The sequence below is a fragment of the Trichomycterus rosablanca genome, chromosome 2, assembly GCF_030014385.1.
Source record: "Trichomycterus rosablanca isolate fTriRos1 chromosome 2, fTriRos1.hap1, whole genome shotgun sequence".
NCBI classification, from domain to species: Eukaryota; Metazoa; Chordata; class Actinopteri; order Siluriformes; family Trichomycteridae; genus Trichomycterus; species Trichomycterus rosablanca.
Window position 1 is genome coordinate 50,716,866 of NC_085989.1, and position 27,500 is coordinate 50,744,365.

General features: G+C 43.9%; 1 protein-coding gene across 7 annotated transcripts in view; it reads right to left on the reverse strand.

Moving 5' to 3' along the window:
- Positions 1-27,500, reverse strand: part of LOC134309274 (meiosis inhibitor protein 1) — a 62,587-nt gene that overhangs the window by 16,837 nt on the left and 18,250 nt on the right. For 4 of the 7 annotated variants that reach the window (XM_062990929.1, XM_062990932.1, XM_062990930.1 and 1 more), the window contains 16 exons: positions 27,430-27,500; positions 26,532-26,673; positions 26,335-26,446; positions 26,200-26,260; positions 22,464-22,561; positions 22,111-22,270; positions 19,371-19,518; positions 18,034-18,282; positions 16,118-16,277; positions 15,854-15,958; positions 13,648-13,758; positions 11,596-11,774; positions 11,225-11,309; positions 10,845-10,990; positions 8,436-8,517; positions 3,207-3,313 (listed from right to left, as the gene is read on the reverse strand). The exon at positions 27,430-27,500 is cut by the window's right edge and continues 15 nt beyond it. In XM_062990929.1, the coding sequence (XP_062846999.1) occupies positions 3,207-3,313; positions 8,436-8,517; positions 10,845-10,990; positions 11,225-11,309; positions 11,596-11,774; positions 13,648-13,758; positions 15,854-15,958; positions 16,118-16,277; positions 18,034-18,282; positions 19,371-19,518; positions 22,111-22,270; positions 22,464-22,561; positions 26,200-26,260; positions 26,335-26,446; positions 26,532-26,673; positions 27,430-27,500 (2,016 nt within the window). The remainder of the gene's footprint in view (positions 1-3,206; positions 3,314-8,435; positions 8,518-10,844; positions 10,991-11,224; positions 11,310-11,595; positions 11,775-13,647; positions 13,759-15,853; positions 15,959-16,117; positions 16,278-18,033; positions 18,283-19,370; positions 19,519-22,110; positions 22,271-22,463; positions 22,562-26,199; positions 26,261-26,334; positions 26,447-26,531; positions 26,674-27,429) is intronic. The other 3 variants (XR_010011025.1, XR_010011026.1, XR_010011027.1) reach the window with 2 other exon arrangements.

A 27,500-nucleotide genomic window follows, 5' to 3' on the forward strand; every position in this document is an offset into this window, starting at 1 on the left:
TTTGTAAGAGTGTGTTTGTAAGAGTGTGATTGTGAGTGTGCAGCTGAGTGTGAGTGTGTGTGTGAGAGTATGTGTTTGTGTGTTAAAGTGTATGTATGTGTGAGAGTGTGTGAGAGTGTGTTTGTGAGTGTGTGTGTTTGTAAGAGTGTGTTTGTAAGAGTGTGATTGTGAGTGTGCAGCTGAGTGAGAGTGTGTGTGTGAGAGTATGTGTTTGTAAGAGTGTGTTTGTAAGAGTGTGATTGTGAGTGTGCAGCTGAGTGTGAGTGTGTGTGTGAGAGTGTATGTGTTTGTGTGTTAAAGTGTATGTATGTGTGAGAGTGTGTGAGAGTGTGTTTGTGAGTGTGTGTGTGTGTGTGTGTTTGTAAGAGTGTGTTTGTAAGAGTGTGATTGTGAGTGTGCAGCTGAGTGTGAGTGTGTGTGTGAGAGTGTATGTGTTTGTGTGTTAAAGTGTATGTATGTGTGAGAGTGTGTGAGAGTGTGTTTGTGAGTGTGTGTGTGTGTGTGTGTTTGTAAGAGTGTGTTTGTAAGAGTGTGATTGTGAGTGTGCAGCTGAGTGTGAGTGTGTGTGTGAGAGTGTATGTGTTTGTGTGTTAAAGTGTATGTATGTGTGAGAGTGTGTGAGAGTGTGTTTGTGAGTGTGTGTGTGTGTGTGTGTTTGTAAGAGTGTGTTTGTAAGAGTGTGATTGTGAGTGTGCAGCTGAGTGTGAGTGTGTGTGTGAGAGTGTATGTGTTTGTGTGTTAAAGTGTATGTATGTGTGAGAGTGTGTGAGAGTGTGTTTGTGAGTGTGTGTGTGTGTGTGTGTTTGTAAGAGTGTGTTTGTAAGAGTGTGATTGTGAGTGTGCAGCTGAGTGTGAGTGTGTGTGTGAGAGTATGTGTTTGTGTGTTAAAGTGTATGTATGTGTGAGAGTGTGTGAGAGTGTGTTTGTGAGTGTGTGTGTGTGTGTGTGTTTGTAAGAGTGTGTTTGTAAGAGTGTGATTGTGAGTGTGCAGCTGAGTGTGAGTGTGTGTGTGAGAGTGTATGTGTTTGTGTGTTAAAGTGTATGTATGTGTGAGAGTGTGTGAGAGTGTGTTTGTGAGTGTGTGTGTTTGTAAGAGTGTGTTTGTAAGAGTGTGATTGTGAGTGTGCAGCTGAGTGAGAGTGTGTGTGTGAGAGTATGTGTTTGTAAGAGTGTGTTTGTAAGAGTGTGATTGTGAGTGTGCAGCTGAGTGTGAGTGTGTGTGTGAGAGTGTATGTGTTTGTGTGTTAAAGTGTATGTATGTGTGAGAGTGTGTGAGAGTGTGTTTGTGAGTGTGTGTGTGTGTTTGTAAGAGTGTGTTTGTAAGAGTGTGATTGTGAGTGTGCAGCTGAGTGTGAGTGTGTGTGTGTGTGTGTGTGTGTTTGTAAGAGTGTGTGTTTGTAAGAGTGTGATTGTGAGTTTGCAGCTGAGTGTGAGTGTGTGTGTGAGAGTGTATGTGTTTGTGTGTTAAAGTGTATGTATGTGTGAGAGTGTGTGAGAGTGTGTTTGTGAGTGTGTGTGTGTGTGTGTGTTTGTAAGAGTGTGTTTGTAAGAGTGTGATTGTGAGTGTGCAGCTGAGTGTGAGTGTGTGTGTGAGAGTGTATGTGTTTGTGTGTTAAAGTGTATGTATGTGTGAGAGTGTGTGAGAGTGTGTTTGTGAGTGTGTGTGTGTGTGTGTGTTTGTAAGAGTGTGTTTGTAAGAGTGTGATTGTGAGTGTGCAGCTGAGTGTGAGTGTGTGTGTGAGAGTGTATGTGTTTGTGTGTTAAAGTGTATGTATGTGTGAGAGTGTGTGAGAGTGTGTTTGTGAGTGTGTGTGTGTGTGTGTGTTTGTAAGAGTGTGTTTGTAAGAGTGTGATTGTGAGTGTGCAGCTGAGTGTGAGTGTGTGTGTGAGAGTGTATGTGTTTGTGTGTTAAAGTGTATGTATGTGTGAGAGTGTGTGAGAGTGTGTTTGTGAGTGTGTGTGTGTGTGTGTGTTTGTAAGAGTGTGTTTGTAAGAGTGTGATTGTGAGTGTGCAGCTGAGTGTGAGTGTGTGTGTGAGAGTATGTGTTTGTGTGTTAAAGTGTATGTATGTGTGAGAGTGTGTGAGAGTGTGTTTGTGAGTGTGTGTGTGTGTGTGTGTTTGTAAGAGTGTGTTTGTAAGAGTGTGATTGTGAGTGTGCAGCTGAGTGTGAGTGTGTGTGTGAGAGTGTATGTGTTTGTGTGTTAAAGTGTATGTATGTGTGAGAGTGTGTGAGAGTGTGTTTGTGAGTGTGTGTGTGTGTTTGTAAGAGTGTGTTTGTAAGAGTGTGATTGTGAGTGTGCAGCTGAGTGTGAGTGTGTGTGTGTGTGTGTGTGTGTTTGTAAGAGTGTGTGTTTGTAAGAGTGTGATTGTGAGTTTGCAGCTGAGTGTGAGTGTGTGTGTGAGAGTGTATGTGTTTGTGTGTTAAAGTGTATGTATGTGTGAGAGTGTGTGAGAGTGTGTTTGTGAGTGTGTGTGTGTGTGTGTGTTTGTAAGAGTGTGTTTGTAAGAGTGTGATTGTGAGTGTGCAGCTGAGTGTGAGTGTGTGTGTGAGAGTGTATGTGTTTGTGTGTTAAAGTGTATGTATGTGTGAGAGTGTGTGAGAGTGTGTTTGTGAGTGTGTGTGTGTGTGTGTGTTTGTAAGAGTGTGTTTGTAAGAGTGTGATTGTGAGTGTGCAGCTGAGTGTGAGTGTGTGTGTGAGAGTATGTGTTTGTGTGTTAAAGTGTATGTATGTGTGAGAGTGTGTGAGAGTGTGTTTGTGAGTGTGTGTGTGTGTGTGTGTTTGTAAGAGTGTGTTTGTAAGAGTGTGATTGTGAGTGTGCAGCTGAGTGTGAGTGTGTGTGTGAGAGTGTATGTGTTTGTGTGTTAAAGTGTATGTATGTGTGAGAGTGTGTGAGAGTGTGTTTGTGAGTGTGTGTGTTTGTAAGAGTGTGTTTGTAAGAGTGTGATTGTGAGTGTGCAGCTGAGTGTGAGTGTGTGTGTGTGTGTGTGTGTGTGTTTGTAAGAGTGTGTTTGTAAGAGTGTGATTGTGAGTGTGCAGCTGAGTGAGAGTGTGTGTGTGAGAGTATGTGTTTGTGTGTTAAAGTGTATGTATGTGTAAGAGTGTGTGAGAGTGTGTTTGTGAGTGTGAGTGTGTGTGTTTGTAAGAGTGTGTGTTTGTGTGAGTGATTGTGAGTGTGCAGCTGAGAATGTGTGTATGTATCGTACCAGTTTGAGTAGGCAGAGTGTTGCTGGGTGCAGGATTAGATTCTCTCCTGAGTTCAGTAGCGAGTAAAGCAAGAAACGATTCCACGGCTGACACACCACGTGCTGCACTACACACACACACACACACACACACACACACACACACACACACACACACACACACACACATGTAACCTCTGTAACCTCCTGCTATTCTTTAATACCAGGTGGACTAGCTAACAGTCTTGGTCCATCATGATTCAAATGAGCTGCATATTAAACAGTTTAAGGTCTATTTCACTCCGCTGCCGCCCTCACCGGCTGCCTGGCTGCCAAGATGTTCAATTCCTCTCGGCTGCTCCCGTTGGGGGTCACCAGCTGCCCTTCCTGACCTCACCCTTCTATTTCTCTGGGCTGGTGAGGGTGTATTAACATGATACACATCCCCACAGTGTCTGGGTTCACGTAACACCATATACTTTCAGTACTTGTGAGCCCAGCCTGGGATTCGAACCCCCAGTTACCGTTACGCCACACCAACTCACTGTGCTCTGCTGTAATACTGACGTATAATCCACATAAAGACCCACAGCAGATTCACTTCATCCACCCAACCTCCCACTTAGGGCTGGACGATATGGCTAAAATTTATATCACGATATATAACTCCTAATTTCGGTCGATACGATATAATTCTGATATCGATATGAATAATACAAATGTCAGAAAAACTGCCAAAAACTTGCTTAAATTGGTCAAAAACTCTGTTATATGGGTTCTGGTTTCATTCTGTGTGTTGCAGTATCATGTCCCCCTGTTCCTGGTATGATGCTCTACTTTTGGGTGTATTTTCCTCCTTTTTGTGACTATGAATGTGGCCACCCTAGGCTAGTGGCTGTTGATCTAGTAGTGTTTTGGTCACTCACTCGTTTACCTATACAGGCAGTGAGTACCATGTAGAATTACATCAAGCCCAGCATAATAAGCTTTTTATTTTTTCTCATTTTCCCTGTGAAAAACTAAAATATAGCCTATAACCTTAACAGAATTTCAAAGATATTCCTTTGCAATACTTCATTATTTGACTGCAAACTTGTGTGTACTGATGACACTCATTTGAACCCCAGAACATGCTAGTGTGAATGCATGGAAAACAAATTTTAATTTTCTTTTAAGAATATGATACATTCTGACCAACACTATTAAGCCAAATCAGCATTGAAAATTGACTTTACTTTTAATAGCCTTCTACAATGCTGGAGCTTCTTAAAATGAATATTATATTTTCAATAGAAGTGTTATTTACCTGCTATTAAATTGTTTTTGAAAAAAAAACCCGCCCAATTAGGAGGAAAACCGCCCAATCTGGCAACACTGGAACCACAACTAATAAGAAGTAGTAGTAATAACTGGTATTAGTACTCAGTAGTATTAGTACTCAGTAGTAGTACTTCTTCTGTAATAGTGTTGGTGGTTGTCATGTGTTACTGCACTGTTTTGGTGGAGAACTACATGCTTGAGGTGCGCTGTTGAATTGCGTCCCTGTGGGAACACCTGCGAGCCCCCCCGGCTCCGCCCCTGACTGTGGATGCTCGTTCACTCACAGCTGTTGAACTCATTTAGCCGCTAATATCCACCGTGTTGTAGCGGAGTGTAATCAGAGCCGTAACGCTGAGAACTCACGCACTTACGTAATGTATATCGATCGAATTTGTTTAAAAATCATATCACCGTTATTGAAACATATTCTATCACGATATATATCGATATCGAATTATTGTCCAGCACTACTCCCACTCCTTTACTGCGATAACAGACTCCACTCTCAATTCTGGGAAGGATTTGGAACGCTAATCGTTCCTAATACAAAGCACTGGTGAGGTCAGGCTCACAATAAAAGTTCCGATTCATCCCGGCGGCGTTCGGTGGGCCGCACTCGGGGTTCTGTGCAGATCGTTTGACTAGTCAAAAAATGTCTTTATGAATCTTGCTTCGTGGACAGTGGTCATGTGGTCATGCTGGAACAGAAATGGTCCCTCCCCAAACTGTTAAAAAATGCACACACACACACACACACACACACATACCTATAGCAGGTCGCATTCTGTGCAGTGTGTGTTTGTAAGAGTGTTTGTAAAGGTGAGTGTGTGTGTGTGTGATTGTGTGTTTGTGTGTCTGAGAGTGTGAGTGTGTGTGTGAGCGTCTGAGTGTGTTTGTGAGTGTGTGTGTGAGTGTGCGTCTGAGTGTGTTTGTGAGTGTGTTTGTGAGAGTGTGTGTGAGTGTGCGTCTGAGTGTGTTTGTGAGAGTGTGTGTGAGTGTGTGTCTGAGTGTGTTTGTGAGAGTGTGTGTGAGTGTGTGTGAGTGTGCGTCTGAGTGTGTTTGTGAGAGTGTGTGTGTGTTTGTGTCTGAGTGTGTTTGTGAGAGTGTGTGTGAGTGTGTGTCTGAGTGTGTTTGTGAGAGTGTGTGTGAGTGTGTGTGTGAGTGTGCGTCTGAGAGTGTGAGTGTGAGTGTGCGTCTGAGTGCGTCTGAGTGTGTTTGTGAGAGTGTGTGTGAGTGTGTGTCTGAGTGTGTTTGTGAGAGTGTGTGTGAGTGTGTGTCTGAGTGTGTTTGTGAGAGTGTGTGAGTGTGTGTGTGAGTGTGCGTCTGAGAGTGTGAGTGTGTGTGAGTGTGCGTCTGAGTGTGTTTGTGAGAGTGTGTGTGAGTGTGTGTGTGAGTGTGCGTCTGAGAGTGTGAGTGTGAGTGTGTGTGAGTGTGTGTCTGAGTGTGTTTGTGAGAGTGTGTGTGAGTGTGTGTCTGAGTGTGTTTGTGAGAGTGTGTGTGAGTGTGTGTCTGAGTGTGTTTGTGAGAGTGTGTGTGAGTGTGTGTGAGTGTGTTTGTGAGAGTGTGTGTGAGTGTGCGTCTGAGTGTGTTTGTGAGAGTGTGTGTGAGTGTGCGTCTGAGTGTGCGTCTGAGAGTGTGAGTGTGAGTGTGTGTGAGTGTGTGTCTGAGTGTGTTTGTGAGAGTGTGTGTGAGTGTGTGTGTGAGTGTGCGTCTGAGAGTGTGAGTGTGAGTGTGTGTGAGTGTGTGTCTGAGTGTGTTTGTGAGAGTGTGTGTGAGTGTGTGTCTGAGTGTGTTTGTGAGAGTGTGTGTGAGTGTGTGTCTGAGTGTGTTTGTGAGAGTGTGTGTGAGTGTGCGTCTGAGTGTGTTTGTGAGAGTGTGTGTGAGTGTGCGTCTGAGTGTGTTTGTGAGAGTGTGTGTGAGTGTGTGTCTGAGTGTGTTTGTGAGAGTGTGTGTGTGTTTGTGCGTCTGAGAGTGTGAGTGTGAGTGTGTGTGAGTGTGCGTCTGAGTGTGTTTGTGAGAGTGTGTGTGAGTGTGCGTCTGAGTGTGTTTGTGAGAGTGTGTGTGAGTGTGCGTCTGAGTGTGTTTGTGAGAGTGTGTGTGAGTGTGTGTCTGAGTGTGTTTGTGAGAGTGTGTGTGTGTTTGTGCGTCTGAGAGTGTGAGTGTGAGTGTGTGTGAGTGTGCGTCTGAGTGTGTTTGTGAGAGTGTGTGTGAGTGTGCGTCTGAGTGTGTTTGTGAGAGTGTGTGTGAGTGTGCGTCTGAGTGTGTTTGTGAGAGTGTGTGTGAGTGTGCGTCTGAGTGTGTTTGTGAGAGTGTGTGTGTGTTTGTGCGTCTGAGAGTGTGAGTGTGAGTGTGTGTGAGTGTGCGTCTGAGTGTGTTTGTGAGAGTGTGTGTGTTTGTGCGTCTGAGAGTGTTTGTGAGAGTGTGTGTGTGTTTGTGCGTCTGAGAGTGTGAGTGTGCGTCTGAGTGTGTTTGTGAGAGTGTGTGTGTGAGTGTGCGTCTGAGTGTGTTTGTGAGAGTGTGTGTGTGAGTGTGCGTCTGAGTGTGTTTGTGAGAGTGTGTGTGAGTGTGCGTCTGAGTGTGTTTGTGAGAGTGTGTGTGAGTGTGCGTCTGAGTGTGTTTGTGAGAGTGTGTGTGAGTGTGCGTCTGAGTGTGTTTGTGAGAGTGTGTGTGTGTTTGTGTGTTTAAATCTAGACTGAAAACATATTTATTTTCTCAGGCTTTTGATTAGTATAGACAAAGGCGCAGAGCTTGGGGGTTCTTGGTCATAGAAGCTTGTGGTGATCAGGGATGTTGGGTTGCTGTCGTTCTGCCTCTCTTATCCGATCACTCAGGTTTGATGATGGTGGGGAGATGGGCGCTGATGTCCTGTGAAAGCCTTCATGACCTTGTTACCTGCTTGCTCTCCCTTTTAGTTATGCTGTAATAATTAGGGCTGCCGGAGTCTAAAACTCTCTGTAAAACTGTTTTACTCAACTAGCATTGTACATTATTAACTACATTCTCTGTTGTTTTAGCCCGAGGGCATTCTGATGGAAACCTGTTTACCCGCCGAGGTTAAGGATTAAAGTCGAGACTGCCGGGACAACGATGCTGCTCCTGTCAGATGTGACGGGTCTGGAGTAATTGCACCAAGAATGACAAGAAATCACTACAGACTTTATTACATTCTGAACTGAATAATAACTGTATTATTATTAATAACTCTATTATTATTTACTTACTTTTATTTATTTATTTATTTATTTATTTATTATTTATTTATTCAGACTCAGCAGGGCCCATACTTCTTGGGTGGTCTGGAGAATACTTTAAATAAATAGGATTTACACAAATCATACACACACAAAATTAAATTGAACTAAAAGTTATAACTGGTAATAATATATTGCCAGTTATTTATTGCCAGTTATAACTTTTAGTTCAATTTAAACTATTTATTTAAAGTATCCTCCAGGCCACCCAAGAAGGATGGAGGGCCCTGCTGAGTCTGGTTCCTCTCAAGGTTTCTTACTGTAATTTTCAGAGAGTTTTTCCTACCACAGTCGCCCTTGGCTTGCTCAACAGGGGTTTTTGTATCTGTTGGTCCTGGATTTTGTAAAGTTGCTTTGAGACAATGTCTATTGTAAAAAGCGCTATATAAATAAAGTTGACTTGACGTACCTATAGCCGGTCTCATTCTGTGCAGTGAGTTTAAAGTGAGTTTGTATTTGTGAGTGTGTATGTGTGTGTGTGAGTGTGTGTGTTGAGTGTTGAAAGATGCACACACACACACACACACACACACACACACACGTACCTATAGCCGGTCTCATTCTGTGCAGTGAGTTTAAAGTGAGTTTGTATTTGTGAGTGTGTGTGTGTGTTGAGTGTTGAAAGATGCACACACACACACACACACACACACACACACACACACACACACACACGTACCTATAGCCGGTCTCATTCTGTGCAGATAGATGATGAGTGAGTTCAGACAGTTCACACATGCGTTCATCAACATCTCCTGCTTCTGTAACACACACACACACACACATCTGCCTTAAACATCAGTGTAACCATGGCAACCCCTATTAATGCACATACATTAATGCAATACTTGATTACTCATAATGGATTTGCATCCACACTATACGGACAAAAGTATTGGGACGCCCCTTATAATCACAGAACTCATGTGTTTCAACCATAACAATCACTAACAGGTGTAATAAATCAATCATATGTGGGACGTCCTATGCTTCCGACTTTGCAGCAACAGTTTAGGGAAGGGCCCTTCCTGTTCCAGCATGACTATCCTGCACTGAGCCCCACTCAACAGCTCTGGGATGAACTGGAACTTCCACATCAGCGCTCAGCCATACAAATGACTGGACACAAATTCCCACAGACACACTACAAAGTCTGGTCACTCTTTGTTTTTGAAATGAGACGTCCGACAAGCTCATGATCAGGCGTCCAAATACTTTTGGCCATATAGTTTATAAAGCATTTATAAAGACAAACCTAATAGGTATACAATCACTAACTGTAGCCCATCAGTTGCTCTGCACCTCCAGTACATCCATTGATAGAATATGCTGATTCACAGACATGGTGGTGTGTGTTCTGGTGTGAGTGCAGTAGGTGCAGCAGTGTTGTTGGGATTCTTAAACACATCAGTGTCAGAGACGTGTGGCTGGTATAGGGCTGGACGATATATCGAGATTTTATAATATATCGATATATTTTCATACGCGATATAAGATAAGACAATATCGCATATATCGATATAGATGTTGCGTTCCAGTTAGATCCGACAGTTCGTCTTTCTCTTCTCCCAGTTTGTCTCTGTGCATGTTCACCTGCCCCGCCTCTCTCCCTCACTGCCCCGCCCCCCTCCCTCACTGCCCCGCCCCTCTCCCTCACTGAACACAACTCGCCCCTCCCCCACCGCTTCACCAGTAAGTCCTGCAGGCAGCGGTAGCATGGAGACGGATAAAGACGTGACAGAAGCTATTGAAGAGGAGCTGCTTACTAAAAAGAAAAATAATGACTCTTTTTGGAATTATTTTGAGATGGTTCGAATTCAAAGTGTCAGATGAGCAGCAGAATAATGTATTCTGTAGAGAATGCCGAAAACAAGTCCAGATAAAAGGTTCCAGCTCCGTGTACCTTCATTCGTTTTTCACTTCAAATCCCAAAGTTAAAAAACAAGAAAACGAGTCGTTATTCGTTTCAAAAACCAACACAAGCGCATGCACGCGCTGACATGCACGTGTTTACTTCACATTAAGTGTTGAGAAAGTAATAATAACGTAGCGGTGCGTCTCCTGTTGTTCTGACTCTTGTGTTTGTATATGTGATGTGCATATATTTGCTCTATCTGTAAAAATCAAACATTATGGGGATTTCTGTACTGGATGTTGTACGTGGTTGTGTTAGTTTATACTGGACGATCGCCCGACGTCCGACACGTCATTTATTTATTTATCTTCTATTATAGTATTTCTTGTTGTCGGCCAATAAACAACCAAACATTATTAAATTGCATGAACTAACTCTGCAGTAAACAAGGAGCAAACAGCAATTAAACAACAAATAAAGCTGTTAAATAATAATAAAGTGCATGAAGCAGAACGTTGATTAAAATGCATTATATATTGTAATAGTTACACAGTAACATGAACGATTAGTTCTGCCTGTATTACAGAACTGAGTTCTATACGTTAAAAAAAATACATAAAATAATGTATAAAGTCCAAACATGTGGGGGTGGGGTGGGGTGGGGTGGAGGGTTAAAGAGGGGTTTACTTTAACGGGGTTTTACTTTTAATGTCGCACAAGCTCAGCAGGAAACCGTGTCATTCCAACATCTTCCCTACACACTCGCTCCCTGCGCCCTATAGTACACTTAACATTCTTAAAGGGCCAGAAAATATATTTGTAATTCACATTACACAACAGGAGATGCCTTAGAAAACTACTTTTTTTTTTTTAAGGAAAAATAATTCTTGTGTGATGCTTCCCCAGCATGAATATTAATAAAAGTGCCTGTAAAAAAATTGGAACATGTAGCTTTATCTCAGAAGTGTCTTTTTGTTATTACCTTATGGGATAAAAAAATATCGAGATATATATCGTATATCGCTGTTCAGCTAAAAATATCGAGATATTATTTTTGATCCATATCGCCCAGCCCTAGGCTGGTATATAGTGTCCACTGATCAAAGACTAAAATCCCAACAACACTGCTGCACCTGCTACATCATCTGGTCCCTTTTAATCGATAAAAGAAGCGTACAGAGCAACAGACGAGCTCCAGTCAGTGATTGTACATCCACTAGTAGGTGTGTTTACCTGCAGCAGGAGACTCTGCAGCGCTGTGACCAGGCTGAGCGCTCCTCTGTGACCGAGTGGGTGGAGCTCCATGTACTCGGACACGCCCACTACAGGGGAACACAGATCCACGTCCAGCAGCACCTGCACCAACCGCACCGTACACACTGCATACAGAGAGAGAGATGAAGCAGAGCATTGTGGGTCATGACGCAACCCCCTATAAGCTAGAACTGCTTCAAGGCTCAAGGGCCTTCCCCATATTGTTGGCACAGAGTTAGAAGCATATAATATACATAATATCACTGATTTTATACACTAATTAGTACTGGGTGTTACAAGTATAGGTGTGTCCACATACTTTTGGCCATGTAGTTTATGTGTGTGTGTGTGTGTGTTACCCAGCAGCAGACTGTCCGTGTGTCTCTTAAAGAAGGCGAGGGTTCTCACAACACTCTCAAACTCCAAACACACACTCTTATGCACCTGAAACACACACACACACACACGGTAAGTAGATAAGGCCAAAAGTATTTGGACACCTGACCATGAGCTTGTCGGACATCCAGGTTTAAAAAACTAATGGCATTAAAATAGCTAGAACAGCCGCTCTTCTAAAACGGCTTCTCACAAGACTAATTTGTGCCCATTCAGTCAAAATAGCATTTGTATGTCTGGGTGCTGATGTTGTTGTTCCGATTCATTCCAGGTGTGTGTAATACTCACCTGAGCAGAGTGTGTGTGTGTGTGTGTGTGTGTGTGTGTGACTCACCTGAGCAGAGTGTGTGTGCTGTAGAGTAATAAGGGAGCTGAGCAGAAGGAGAGAACAGGACAGCAGGGATGATGAAGAACAGGAGTAAGAGGAGGAGGATGAGGAGGAGGAGTGAGAGAGATTCAGCAGAGTCTGCAGTAACTCCATCAGACCTGTATTACACAACAACATGGATACAACTAACACACACACACACACACACACGCACACGTTAGTTTGTCATTTCAATCTGTCTTGTAACTCCAATCAGGGTACAGCTCATATCTTGTGTGTGTTATCTGTGTGTGTGTGTGTGTGTGTTACCTCTATCAGCAGTGTGTGTTTGTGTGTGTGTGTGTGTGTGTTACCTCTATAAGCAGTGTGTGTGTGTGTGTTACCTCTATAAGTGTGTGTGTTACATCTACAGTGGGGTCAAAAAGTATTTAGTCAGCCACTGATTGTGCATGTTCTCCTACTTAGAAAGATGAGAGAGGTCTGTAATTTCATCATAGCTACACTTCAACTATGAGAGACAAAATGAGGGGAAAAAAATCCAGGAAATCACATTGTAGGATTTTTAAAGAATTTATTTGTAAATTATGGTGGAAAATAAGTATTTGGTCAATAACAAACAAGCAAGATTTCTGGCTCTCACAGACCTGTAACTTCTTCTTTAAGAAGCTCTTCTGTCCTCCACTCGATACCTGTATTAATGGCGCCTGTTTGACCTCGTTATCTGTATAAAAGACACCTGTCCACAGCCTCAAACAGTCAGACTCCAAACTCAACCATGGCCAAGACCAAAGAGCTGTCGAAGGGAACCAGGAAGAAAACTGTAGACCTGCACCAGGCTGGGAAGAGTGAATCTACAATAGGCAAGCAGGTTGGTGTGAATAAATCAACTGTGGGAGCAATTGTAAGAAAATGGAAGACATACAAGACCATTGATAATCTCCCTTGGGGTCAAGATCTCATCCCGTGTGGTCAAAATGATCATGAGAACAGTGAGGAAAAATCCCAGAACTACACGGAGGGACCTGATGAATGACCTGCAGAGAGCTGGGACCAAAGTAACAAAGGCTACCATCAGTAACACACTACGCAGAGAGGGACTCAAATCCTGCAGTTCCAGGTGTGTCCCCCTGCTTAAGCCAGTACATGTCCAGGCCCGTCTGAAGTTTGCCAGAGAGCATATGGATGATCCAGAAGAGGATTGGAAGAATGTCATGTGGTCAGATGAAACCAAAATGGAACTTTTTGGTAAAAACTCAACTCGTTGTGTTTGGAGGAAGAAGAATGCTGAGTTACACCATACCTACTGTGAAGCATGGGGGTGGAAACATCATGCTTTGGGGCTGTTTTTCTGCAAAGGGGACAGGACGACTGATCCGTGTTAAGGGAAGAATGAACTGGGCCATGTATCGTGAAATTTTAAGCCAAAACCTCCTTCCATCAGTGAGAGCATTGAAGATGGAACGTGGCTGGGTCTTCCAGCATGACAATGATCCCAAACACACCGCTCGGGCAACGAAGGAGTGGCTCCGTAAAAAGCATTTCAAGGTCCTGGAGTGGCCTAGCCAGTCTCCAGACCTCAACCCCATAGAAAATTTGTGGAGTCCGTGTTGCCCAGCGACAGCCCCAAAGCATCACTGCTCTAGAGGAGATCTGCATGGAGGAATGGGCCAAAATACCAGCTACAGTGTGTGCAAACCTGGTGAAGACTTACAGGAAACGCTTCTCCTCTGTCATTGCCAACAAAGGTTATGTTACAAAGTATTGAGCTGAACTTTTGTTATTGACCAAATACTTATTTTCCACCATAATTTACAAATAAATTCTTTAAAAATCCTACAATGTGATTTCCTGGATTTTCTTTCTCATTTTGTCTCTCATAGTTGAAGTGTAGCTATGATGAAAATTACAGACCTCTCTCATCTTTCTAAGTAGGAGAACCTGCACAATCAGTGGCTGACTAAATACTTTTTGGCCCCGTATAAGTGTGTGTGTGTGTGTGTGTGTGTGTGAGTGTGTGTACCTCTATCAGCAGTGTGTGTGTGTGTGTGAGTGTGTTACCTCTATCAGCAGTGTGTGTGGGAGACAGGACCAGACAGCAGTACAGGTAATTTAATGCCGGGAGCAAATAATCAGTGTTACTGCACTTCACCTTTCCCACCAGATTACTCACTACACACACACACACACACACACACACACACACACACACACAAAGAGGAAATGAGCTGTCCTTCCCCACCATATACTGTATATGTGATGTATATATTTCACTGTATGGGATTGTGATATCGGTGACAAGCAGGTGTCCACGTCTCTTTGTGTGTGTGTGTGTGTGTGTGTGTGTGTGTGTGTAGATAGATAGATAACTTTATTAATCCCATAGGGATAGTCAGTTATTACAGCAGCTCCAGGTGCATTAAAGCAAAAAGTATTAAAGTACAAATAATTAAAGTACGCAAGTAATGTTGTACACAGTATGTAATTGAATAAATAGAATAAAATAAAATAAAAAACGTAGTGTCATATAAAAAACATGTATGTAATATGTGACATACTAAGCTGTTGTAAGTGTTAAATAATAACAGATATGTAGTACAGTCTTTATAAACAGAGTGCTAGAACATGCTCCATGAGTCTGTCCTGAGAGTAACTCAGTGTTCGATGATGTCCCGAACCAGTGAAGCATTATACAGCGTGTTCGCTGCTGGTATAGACGATCTTCTGTACCGTTCCTTGTTACAGCGGAGCTGGATGAGTCTGTTGCTGAAAGTGCTCCGCTGTCTGACTAACAGCTCATGAAGCGGGTGTGATGGGTTGTCAATAGGGATGCATCAATACCATTTTTTCCCAACCGAGTACAAGTACAAGTACATGTATTTTTGTACTTGCCGATACCGATACCTATTGGATCAGATATCTGACCTGCTAGAAAAGGATAGTCCACACTTAGCAATCGAGAGCCGAGTTTTGATCGCCGAGCGAACGCCGAGTCGCTCCCGAGCCGGCAAATCAAGCGCCGACCGGCCGCCGAGCGAGAATCAGGGCAAAGATCGTGTCGTGTGAACCAGGCGTAACGCAGCAACGTGCACTAGGCACACGGTATCGGACGTTTAGTATCGGAGCCTCGTTTGCGAGTACGAGTTAATGAGCGCGGTATCGGTACTCATGCATCTCTAGTTATCAAATGTGGTTTTGAGTTTATTCAGTGACCTCCGTCCAACCACCAACTGGAAACTGTCCAGTGAGCGGCCCGACACTGAGCCAGCCTTCCTGATCAGTTTATTGAGTTTCTTTACATCCGCTGCTCTGATGCTGCTTCCCCAACACACTGCTGCAAAGAACACAGCACCCATAGCCAACATTTTGCTGCACACATTAAAGGATCTGAGCTTCCTCAGGAAGTAGAGTCTGCTCATCCCCTTCCTGTACACAGCCTCAGTGTTAGCCCTACAGTCCAGTCTGTTGTCGAGCCAGACACCCAAGTACTTATAAGTGTCCACCAGTTCCACATTTTGACCCATGATGGTGACAGGTCCAGTTGTGGTCCTGTTCCTCCTGAAGTCCACAGATATCTCCTTGGTTTTGGACACATTTAGGAGCAGATGGTTCCTCCCGCACGGCTCCACGAAGCTGCTCACCGGGTCTCTGTACTCGTCCTCCTGTCCATCCCTGATACACCCAACCACCGCGCAGTCATCAGAACATTTCTGAAGGTGGCAGAGGTCCGACTTGTACTGGAAGTCGGTGGTGTACAGGGTGAAAAGGAAGGGGGAAAGCACAGTTCCCTGTGGTACTCCAATGTTGCTGATCAGGCGCTCTGACTGGTAGGTTCCCAGCTGTACAAACTGGGGTCATGTTCTCCATCTTTTCCCCCAGTATGCAAGGTTGAATGGTGTTGAAAGCACTTGAGAAGTCAAAGAAAGTAATTCTTACTGTGGTGTTGCTCTGGTCCAAGTGGAGGTGAGCCCTCTGCAGAAGGTAAATCACAGTATCGTCCACGCTTACCTGCTGCTGGTAAGCAAACCGCAGGGGGTCCAGGAAAGGGCTGACCTGAGACCTCAGGTATGACAGCACTAGTCTTTCTAGGACCTTCATTACGTGGGATGTCAGGGCCACAGGTGTGTAGTCGTTCAGAGATGAGGAACAGGACTTCTTTGGAACAGGGACCAGACAGGATGTTTTCCAAATCACTGGTACCTGCTTTTGCTCGAGACTCAGGTTGAATAGTGTGTGTGTGTGTGTGTGTGTGTGTGTGTGTTCTCACCATGATAGAGCAGTTTAAAGTCTGTATGGTCCATGTCAGTGTGAGCTGTGGAGTTCTTCTGTATCACACACAGAACCTTCAACACCAGAGACGCACAGTGTGGAACTGCACAGACACACACACAGACTTTATTAAACCAGGTCAACTAAACCAACCAGCTCTGAACCAACAGGTTCAAATAACCAAGCAACTTAACCAGTTAAACCAATCAACAAAATCAATCAACCAGCTCAATTAACCAACCAGTTCAACTGAGTGTGTCACCTGTGCTGCTATCACAGGTGAGCTTCTGCAGCAGCTGAAGTAAAGCCTGCTTGATCTGAGTTAAAGGGGCGGAGTCACAGTTCTTCTCTTTTGACAGGAAGCACTTGATGACGTCCACCAGACGCTCTCCTGCCGCTTCCTCCAGCTCACACGCTGCAGCCTGCACAGAGACAGACAACCATCAAACACTCCTACCAGGGACACAGAAAATAGAGGGTTTTGATTGGCCGGGTGATTCTGCATTAATTGACGGAACGTGTAATCCTCTTAGAAGATAAAGCTGCTATGGGAACCCTTCTGGTCTCGAGTTTTCCCATGGGTGGTGGGGCAGCTTGCTAAGTTCTGTGGTCACTACTGGTTTTCTGAGTTCCCTGTTCTGTTTTCTGTGGAGCAGTTGGTGGACTGAGTAGCTGGCATAGTTGCACCCAAGCTCTGTTTTGTTTCTTCTCAAGTCTAGGGCAAGGGCAAGCCGTAGCCTAGTTGTTAAGGCACAGGACTACTAATCCAAAGGTTGCTGGTTCAAGCCCCACCACTTCTAGGTTGCTGCTGTTGGGCCCTTGAGCAAGGCCCTTAACCCTCAGTTGCTCAGACTGTATACTGTAACTGTAATGTAAGTCGCTTTGGATTAAGGATTCTGCTAAATGCCGAAAATGTAAATATCCCTTTTTTTCTTGTGGATCCTGGTGACCGTGTTGTGTAGACCGTCCAGCTTCCCATCTTCCGTTTTTTAAGTCTGGCTTCAGGCAGCTTCTAGTTTGAATTTGTTAAATTTTTTCCATCTATTAGTTATTATTAGTTTCCTTCCTTTTGTTTTCGCGAGGCACTCACCGCCCCCGACTACTGACCCTCTATAACAGCGGTTCTTCACTATATCAGGCTTATTATCACTAAACTTTACTGTTCTGGCCATCGGGACATCGGAAGGAGTCCTGTGGTGCTTCCCTATGTTGCGAGCAGTGGTGATTTCTCTAAGACTGCAAGTGAAGCTCAGCTTCCCCTAAAATGTCAAAAATTAAGTGATCAAATATGTACAGTTGTGTTAACATTTCATCGACTACAAATGCGTTAGAAAACGTTCATCTGGAAGACGAGTTCGTTCAGAATCAGCTACTTATGACCGACTCGAACTTCTCATACATTCCCGGAGTGTCGATGCATTTGCCCGTAGAAGCTGAGCGTCTCTTCACTTCTATGGGGCTGCATGGAACGGTTTTTTTCATTGCTTCGAAACTCGCCAGTCATTGGATAAATGCCACGATTTTGTCCCGCCCCCGGACGCTGAGCGTCTCTGGGGGTGAATGGAGCTGTGGGCGGGTCTGGACGCGGAGCTTCTGACCACTCTGACCAATGATGATGGGTCATTATGACTCTGCTCTTTGGCACTCAGGTCTTTATGCTGATCAGATCTCCTGCATTCAAGATGAGAACTGTAAGGAACCTTTATCAGCCCGACATCTAATAGATCCCTCACCCTCGCATGTACCACTGCTACCAAGTAGATAATGTTGCTGCTTTGTCTGCTTTGTAGTGTTAAACTATTTGCCTTTTTTAGCCTACTGTGTTAAGGCAGGGTTGGAATTTTTACCGTTGCATAGCAGCAACTCATTCGTAGTGGAACTACTTTTTGGCGGAAGGTATTGTCAATATTAAAGCATATTTATTATGAAATTCAGGGCTTCTTTGATTTATTATCTTTCTTTATTTTGTAAAAACTGTTGTATAAAAGCAATAGAACACTTGAGGTCGTGTGTTATCGTGAATAACATCACGGCTGTGATGATCTACTCGCCTTCGGCTCGCGCCTGCGACCGAATCACAGCCGTGATGCTATTATTACACACGACCCCAAGCGTTCTATTACTTAAATAATATCACATGAACCCAGAGATGCTGGAGGAGCGTATGGTTCACCTCACCAGCATGGTTAATACTGTAGCAGGGCTTTTCTCCAGCAGCTCCAACAGCACCGATGATTCCACATCTGGATCTTTCCCGCTCGGTTCTGCTCCGTTCTTCATCCAGCCAGCCAGAAGCGTCGCTCCGAACCTCTCAGCCAGCTCGGGGTATCTGAAGATGAAGCGCAGGAGCGAGGGGTGAGGGGAGGAGAGAGGAGAGGAGGACGCAGGAGTGGACGACAGGGCTTTACTGATGCTGTTCAGTGGAGCCTATAGGGAGAGATAATACGTCAATGCTGATATGCAAACAAAAGCAAGACGACGTGAAAATGGACGTACCATTAGCATTTTTACAACTGTGGTGAGCAGAAAAGCATCGCGTTGAGGCGGATGGGCTATAACAGCGGAAAACCACACCGGGTTCCACTCAATTTACCCAATTGCATTATGCTTCCTCTCTGCTGGTGCTGACCCCAGAGCAAGACGCCCCCTCCGACACGTGAGCAGTAGCCGACTGCATCTTTTCACCTGCACGTGGCGAGTTCATATGCCAACCAGCATTGTGCACGGACAGCCACACCCTGATCAGCATTATTTCTCTACCCTGTGCAGACACTATCAATCAGCCAGCAGAGGTCGTAATTGCATCAGTTATGAGGTCCCTATCCGGCTCCTTAACCCTGTATGAACAGCAGCCAAACGTTGTTCATATAGCCGCCCAGCCCAGCCGGATGGCAGAGCTGAGATTCGATACGATGTATTTGAAATCCCAGCTCTGGTGTGCTAGCGTATTTTACCGCTGCGCCACCTGAGCGGCTTAAAACAGAAGTATTACTCTATAGTGGGCACAGGCTCACTAATACTGGACAGATGACTAGACATAAAACTGGAAAACGTTGCCTGGTCAGAACAATCCTGGTTTTTGATCAACGTGATCAGAATTTGGCATAAACAGCATGAATCCATGAATTAAACCTGCATTGTGTCAGTGGTATAGGTTGCTGGTGGTGTAATGGTGGGATGAATGGTGTTTCCTTGGCACACACTGGACCTCCTAATACCAGTTGAGCATGGTATAAATGCCACAGTCTATCTAAATAGTGTTGGTGAACATGTGCTTCCCTTTACGGCCACTCTTGACCACCCTATAATGCCGACTTCCAGCATGATGCTGCACCGTGTCACAGCCCCCCCCCCCCCCCCCCCCCCCCCCCAGTCACTGGATCAGAATCCGAGCGAGTATTTTTTAGGATGCGGTAGAACGGGAATCGACCTGACATACGTGAGCGCAGTAGGAATTTCACCCAGTATTACTCTAGTGTTCCTAATAAAGTGGCCACATTTTCCTGTTATATTACCCAGTCTAGATCAGGGCTGCTGTCCTGAGTTACTGACAGCAGATAAAGTACTGACTGCAGCACCGACTGAGGAAGATCATCACGCTCTTCCTGCACCGAACACATGAAGTGTCCGACGCTGGAGAACACCGCAGCATCAGGCAGCATCCTGCAACATACAGAGAGAGATACGGATGAGAGCGCTTCCTCTCAGAACCAGCATTTCTAGCTATTTAGCTAAAAGTAAGTAGGAATAACAACACTTGTGCTTCAAAACAGCAAAATAATCACTCCAACACAACCTGATTACCAAAAAAGTTGAGACAGTAGGTAAAATACAAGTAAAATCAGAAAGCAGCGACACATTTATGCACCAATGATGATGGGTCATTATGACTCTGCTGTTTGGTACTCAGGTCTTTATGCTGATCAGATCTCCTGCATTTAAGATGAGAACTATGAGGAACCTTTATCAGCCCGACATCTAATAGATCCCTCACCCTCGCATGTACCACTGCTACCAAGTAGGCAATGTTGTTTGTGAATATGTGCAGCCCGTTCTACCCGTCTGGCATCATTCTGAGACCAATCGGATTGAAGTATGGAGAGGTATCTTTAATTTTGGGTTCACTTCTGCGTCTTTGTAGGAAACACTGTGACTTATAAGCATCGCTGGCTGTGTCCCAATCTACATCGTTATGCTAATACATGACTAAAGAGCACACCACCGTTAATAGTTCGGGGGTTGGGTTACGTCGTGGAAAAATAAGGTCAGATGATAAATGAAAACAGAGATTACAGTTGACTGGATTGGAGAATGTATGGCATGATCGTGGGTTCCTACAGCAGTGGAATAGCTGAAGAACAAGGAACAGAGCTGTGCCCCTCCCTTCATACTGCTCTAGTCTCATCACATTGTTGGACTTTGGAGCCTCCATTCTGTGTTAACCGTTTTTTCTTATCTGCTAACAACAGCCACACCTCAAGCGCAATACAACTGAGGATTTAATGCACAAAACAGCTTAATATTAATATTATTAATATGCACTTTATTCATGTATATAAATATCAAGTCAGTCAAAGTCAAAGTTGCTTTATTGTCAAAACTGCAATATGTACAGGACATACAGAGGATTGAAATTGCGTTACTCTCTGACCCATGGTGCAACATTAGACATGAATTAAACAATAAACCTAGAATAAAAGAAGAATAAAAAATAGAATAAACACACTAAAGTGCAAATATATATACACTGACACAAATATGAAAATATAGAAGTAAAATGACCACTTGAGGTCCCGATATTAAAAACGTAGGTATTTAAAGTGGCAATGCAGATTATGAAGTCTTTGTTAAAACCAGTGTAATTCCAACGGCAGTGCAAAATCGATTATCTATAGACAGACTGAAGTGATGTGTGCATTGAAAACATAATGGGGATGTATATAGGCTCATTCCTATAATGGTTCGTATAATGATTAAACTTCCCACAGGTAAACAGATGCTAATGCCAGTCCACATTCTGCACGTGCAACAACAGTGTGGCTGTGTACTAAGAGAGCGCAAGTTGTAACGGTCCCTTTAAGGGGTATGCACATGCGCATTATTGAGAGAGTATTCAGACAGCGATAGCTCGGGTTGTAGCCTGACTGTTCTATTCTACTGCTGCTATCCTGGATTGTGATGAACGGAAGTGTGGGTGCTCCTGTGCCTATCCATCCTCATCGTTAATAAATGCTCTGTAGTTATGCAGTACATGTAAAACTCAGGTTACATTCAATCTGTCAAAAGTGTTTGTACTTTCTCGAATTTATATTGTTGTAATTTTTTCTTTATAGTGTGTGTTTGATTAGATTTGATGTACAACGCTACTGGGACTCTAATTTCCTTCGGGATCAATAAAGTACCTACCCACCTACCTATCTAATAAATACTCTCATTACCCTTCACTGGTCGACTCCTGTGTGTGTGTGTGTGTGTGTTGTTCGGAGGACAGGGCAATTAGAAAAGCACCATTAGTCTCTCTCCAAGGGGCCAATCTCTTTAACAAGTATCTCCATTGGCTGCTAGACCTGTCCATCAAAACCATGTATCTCCTCCTCCTTCCCCTCCTGTACTGTTTTTATTTTGTTTTCTTTATTTTTATTTTTACTTTATTTTGTAATTGTATTTCCTAAATATGTAACTAAGCTCTGGAGATACGAATGCTCATATTTTGTCGTGCCAATAAAGCTACGTTTGAGTTGAAAGAGGTGAAACTCATTTGCTGCGTCCGGGTAGTTCCAGCCTTCAAGGTAAGAATTAAACTTAAGCTTCTTTTTAAATTAGGCACTTTGGTTTCTAAAATACGCAAATATTCGTCACAATCGTGTGTGAGCTCGCGTTCATATGAGTGGTTCTTATTACATGTTTACAAGCTAAGATTAGCTTGCATATTGACTAGCCAGCTAACCTTAGCCAGCTAACTTACCAAAAACTCACTTTATGTTTTGCATGAACCCAGACTAGAAATCTCTTTCTCCTTAGATGAGTTATGTGCATCGGTAAATGTACCGTATTGGATCTAAATTGCGTATCTGTGGTTTGTTTGCACCGTTACTGTCGGGGGAAAAACGTGTTTTTCTTCAGACAGCGACAATATGATAACTGGCCTCGACCTCTATTCCGAGCCAGCTGGATGTCTCACCCTGTAGCGTCAGTTGACTGTAGTCGATGCACATTACACTGATGATATTACCTTTAATGAATATACAGACGCACCTGTCGCCATGTAACAGTGAGAGGTAGAGCAGGTGCAGTAAGCAGTACTGAGCATTCTGATTGGCTGCTGGAACCTCAGCCAGCGCAGACGACCAATCACACGGGCGACAGCACAGAGACGGCAAACACTCCTGTAACACGCACTCCACCTCCTCCACACCTGAGAGACAGAGGATAAAAAACAGTCTAAAGCTGACTAGTGACTCAGGCTGACTGGAGATATGATTGATGCTTGAGAACTAGGTGGTTCCTCATCAGGCCTTTCCTTCCACAGACACAGCCAATCAAACCCGGGTCTCTGTGGTGGTGGGCTTGTGTATCACCCTGGAATAAACACACACACACACACACACCCTGGTGTTGACTGCAGGTGACTGGGTGTGGCTGATTGATGAGGCAGGTGCAGAGTTTCAGAAGAAAATGACTGCAGGCTGCATTCAGAGACGTGTGTCTGAAAGAGAGAGAGTTTGCTGTACATCAACTGTAACCAAACACGTCTGATAACTGGAGGTCCTTCACAAAGCAGTGGAGGAATTCTGGACCACTTTTGGTGGCTTTCTCCACTTTGTGGTGATGAACAAAGCTTAACGTGACTTATTGTAGTAAAACAGCGAGTGAGGAATGTGATTAGTGGAGGAACTTATGAGCAGTAATAATGAGGAGAAGTTTAGTGCTCCTGTCTCCTTCTTTTACTACATTAAACCACGTTAAGCTTTAACGATAAGAATTTTAGACTCTTTCTGATTCTCAGTGTTTCTCAGAAGCTCGAGCTGTAACACAAGTTTAAAAGTGAAACAGGGAGGAGAATCCAGATAAACACAGATACATGTGGAGCTGTAACCCTGGATCTGACGCTTATTCCACACTGATGCAGATTCAGCTCAGATTCACACTCTGATCAACAGTCGCACACACATCAAGTTTACGGTGAATGTTGAGTTTAAAGGTTCAAGTTTCTTTATGAAGGGTGTTAAGTTTAGGGGATATTGAGTTACAAGGTACCACTGTACCAATGTATACATCCAAATTATGTACAAGTCAGGACTATGAAACTGAACTAGGGCTGCAACTATCGATTATTTTTTTTAATCGAGTATTCTATCGATTATTCCAACGATTAATCGAGTAATCGGATAAGAAATACTTTTGCTTTAATAAAGAGCAAAAATAAATACATTTATGATGAAATAAGACGCGTCTCTTAAAACAAACTGCACATTTGTATTCCTTGCTTACAGGACAGTTTAAAGAGAACACTTTTGAAATGCAAAAAACAAATGAATCAACTCAAATTACTTGAAAATGTAAACAGGCAACCTAAAACTAAGGCATAAATAATAATAAACATTATACAACAGGTAGTTCCGACCTTACAATCTGATTGGTTGAGAAGCGTTCTAACCGTGCTGATATTTGTGATAACGGCCTTTTCACACCACAACTGTATTACTCCGCTGATGCGTTGCCAGTAACGACAAGCTTCATGCACACAAGCCACCGATTATTAACATATACAAATAATGCAATAATTCTAATAAATAACTAAATTCTATCTTTTAATTCTGATTTTTTTTTTACCTCTTTCTCCTTTTCCTTTCATCTTCGCTTATTCATATTCGCTTATTATTTCTATTCCAAACTAGCGTTACGTTGTAGTGTTAAACTAGATGCCTTTTTTAGCCAACTGTGTTAAGGCAGGGTTGGAATTTTTACCATTGCATAGCAGCAACTCATTCGTTGTGGAACTACTTTTTGGTGGAAGGTTTTGTCAATATTAAAACATATTCATTATGAAATTCAGGGCTTCTTCGATTCCTTTCTATATTTTGTAAAAACTGTTGTATAACACACTCCCTCTCGTGTTCTATTGCTTAATAATACATGAACATTGCCTCTAAAAGTTTCAGTTACAGCTCAGGCAGAACATAAAGCTTTAATGTTTTGTTGGGAGGCTTTGTGGTGTTTGTAGGAGGTTCTGTCAGGATCGTATCTCCTAGATGAGGTAGATTTGACGTTCGTGTACGTGTGTGTTTGCCTAAGCCTTCAAAAAAATCCTGTGGTGGTTGTAATGAAGAAAAGTCGGCGTATCGACAAGACGCTCTGGTGGTGTGGATGTTGTTCTGAGTTTTCGTTTTTTCCAGCTTAAAATGATCTCAAACTTTGTTGTTTTCTCTGTCCAGTCTCCTCTGTTCGCCCCTCGCTATTTTCTCTCTCTCTCCGTTTTGCAGTCAGCGTTATCAAATCTCGGCTGTGTCTCAAACCGCTACTTTCACACTGAACAGTACGCAGGAGCTGTGAGAGTGTCCAAATACGTAGTATTCGTTGAACTGTACACTTAAAGTACCCGGTTTATGTCCTGTTAAGTCCTGTTTAAGTGTGAGATTTCAGACGCAGCCCTCGGCTTCTTCACGTCACCTGCCCACAGCGTAAACACGTTGTGCAAAAGTGTGAAACACCGTGAGCTGTATATAGTTGTGTAGATGAAACAATAACTTGATGCGAAAAATTTTAATTGATGATTTTTAGTAAGCGAATTACTCGAGTATCTCGAGGACTGAAGTTGACATGCTTTTGAGCTTTGGACCGCCGTCCTGTTGCATAACACAGCTGCATTCGAGCTTCAGATCCTTGAGTGAAAACAGAAATTTTTATGTAGGATTTCCTGTAGACAGCAAAATTCATGTTTCCGTCAATTACGGCAAGCAGACCCCAGACCAGCACCACGTCTGACTGTATGGACTCGTGGAATGCTGTGGTAACCTGGTCCAGATGTAACAGGACCCTTGTTTTGCCAAAAATCGCACTGGTGACCTCTCATTCTTTCATAACTAACTAATTTTTTAGACTGGAGAAGGATTGATTATTAGATTCAGCAGGGCTGGGCTGTGGTAATCAAATGGAGTCAAATAAACCATGACGCTTCAGTTATGTTGGTTAATTCTTTGATTGATTCAATTAAAACAAGGTGAATTAAGAGGCCGCTCAGGTGGTGCGGCGGTAAAAACACACGCTGGAACCAGAGCTGGGATCTCTAATACATCGTATCGAATCTCAGCTCTGCCTGCCGGCTGAGGGTGAGCGGCCACATGAACAACGATTGGCCTGTTGTTCAGATGTGGGCGGGACTAAGCCGGATGGGGTCTCTCTCTCATGGCTGATTGATGGCGCCTGCACAGAGACGGGAAGAGAGAGCTGTCAGGGTGTGTCTCTCCGTACACAACGCTGAGCTGCATACGGCTGCTGCCCACGTGTCGGAGGGGACGTGGGTTAGCTTCGTTCTCCTCAATCAGAGCGGGGATCGGCATTAGTGGAGAGGAAGCGTGACGCAATCGGGCAATTGGACGCGCTAACGGGAGAAAAGGGGAGAAAAAGCATAAACAAAAAAAAAGAAGGTGAATTACTTCTTCACATAGGACGGTGTTGCATAACTTATTTTCTTCAAAATATAATAAAATGGAATTTAAAAACTGTATTTTCTGCTCACTTGCGCTGTTTTTGTTTCACATCTGGTTTCCAAATTGAACCATTTTGCAAGATGAATAATAGAAGGACAATAAAACTTCTTCTTCTTCTTCCTCGACCTTTGTCCCGTTCGGTTGCGGGGTCGGCTCTGGGCGGATCGTGATCCGCGTTATTGATTTGGCACAGTTTTAACGCCGGACGCCCTTCCTGACACGACCCTCCCTATTAATCCGGGCTTGGGACCGGCACTACAATGCACTGGTTTGTGCATCTAGCGGCCGGGTACCTATAGGACAATTCAGTGTTTCCAATTAGCCTGGTGGCATGTTTTTGGACTGTGGGAGGAAACCGAAACACCCGAGAGAACATGCAAACTCTGCACAGAAAGGACCCGGACCGCCCCACCTGGGGATCGAACCCAGGACCTAATGGAAGGACAATAGAACACCATATATATATATGCTTGTTTGGAGTGCAGGGTCAGTCATTGTACGGCGCCCCGGGGGCAGACATGGTTAAGGGCCTTGCTCAAGGGCCCAACAGTAGTTGCTTTGCATCCGACTGTCTATATAATAATAATAATAATATTAATAAAAATACTTTTTCACAGTGTGTGTGTGTGTGTACCTGTTTCCTGAACAGAGAAGAGCTTTGTTCTCTACAACCAGCCTGATGAACCCAGAGGAGGCTGTAAAAGAGAGAATAAACTTTCTGTTTTATACATGTGTGTGTGTGTGTGTGTGTGTGTGTGGACACACTCACCGAGCTTGGAGGAGAAGGTTGGCATCATTGCGGGTGAGAGGCTGAACTGTAGAGAGAGAACGGAGAGGAAGAGCTGCAGGACCTGAGGACTGGGACTCCGCTCACTCATCCTCTACACAACACACACCAGGTACAACTGAGCCCACATCAACTACACTGTTTCTGTGTGTGTGTGTGTGTGTGTGTGTGTGACTCACAGTTACTGCAGGGATGTACACTGTGTCACAGCAGTGCAGCAGACACACACACACAGACTCCAGTGTGTGTTCGTTCTTTTGCTCTGGTTGTGTTAATGTGCTCTCCTTCACACCGGCTTCACTTACACACTCCTCGGCCAGCCTGCACACACACACACACACACACACACACACACACACACACACACACACACACATCAGTGGCTCCAGCAATACGTATGTAATGAAGGTTCACCTGGTAGAACTTCAGCAATCTGGTCACACTGTGGTTTACAAGATGTAACGTAAAGCTTCCACAAGGGGGCGTTTGTGTACAAGCTCATTTTGTGCACCTGGGTTCAATCCCAGGTGGAGCGGTCCGGGTCCTTTCTGTGTGGACTTTTGCATGTTCTCTACGTGTCTGTGTGGGTTTGCTGCTTTATTTGTTAATAAACATCCATTCCTGCATTTCAGACCTGTAGCACGATCCAAAAAGAGTTGGGACGGGGGTAATTTAGGGCTAGTCGACCCCTAGTACTGTTTCACACTTTAAGACGTGTTTGCAGGAAGAATGGGACACGTCATCGCTCGGTAACCTTCATGCCAAAACGTCTTTTAAGTGTGGTGAAAAGGAACGGCAACATTACATAACATAAGTGGTAAATGCTTTACCGTCCCAACTTGTTTTGGAATGTGTTGCAGACCTGAAATGCAGGAATGGATGTTTATTAATAAATGAAATGAAGTTGAGCAGATAAAAGATGAAATATCTCAGCTTCATCCTGTCTGACATCAAATAAAAGTCAAAGTAAACGTTAGGAACTCTGTGTTTTATTATTATTTGCATTTTCCACACTGTCCCAACTGTTTCTGATTTGCGGTTGTACATCGGTGGTGTTTGTCTGTGTGTGATACTGACCTGCAGGCTTCCTGAAAGCACGTCAGCGCCTGGATTAAAAACGCTCCGGCCACGGAGGCACCGGACTCCGA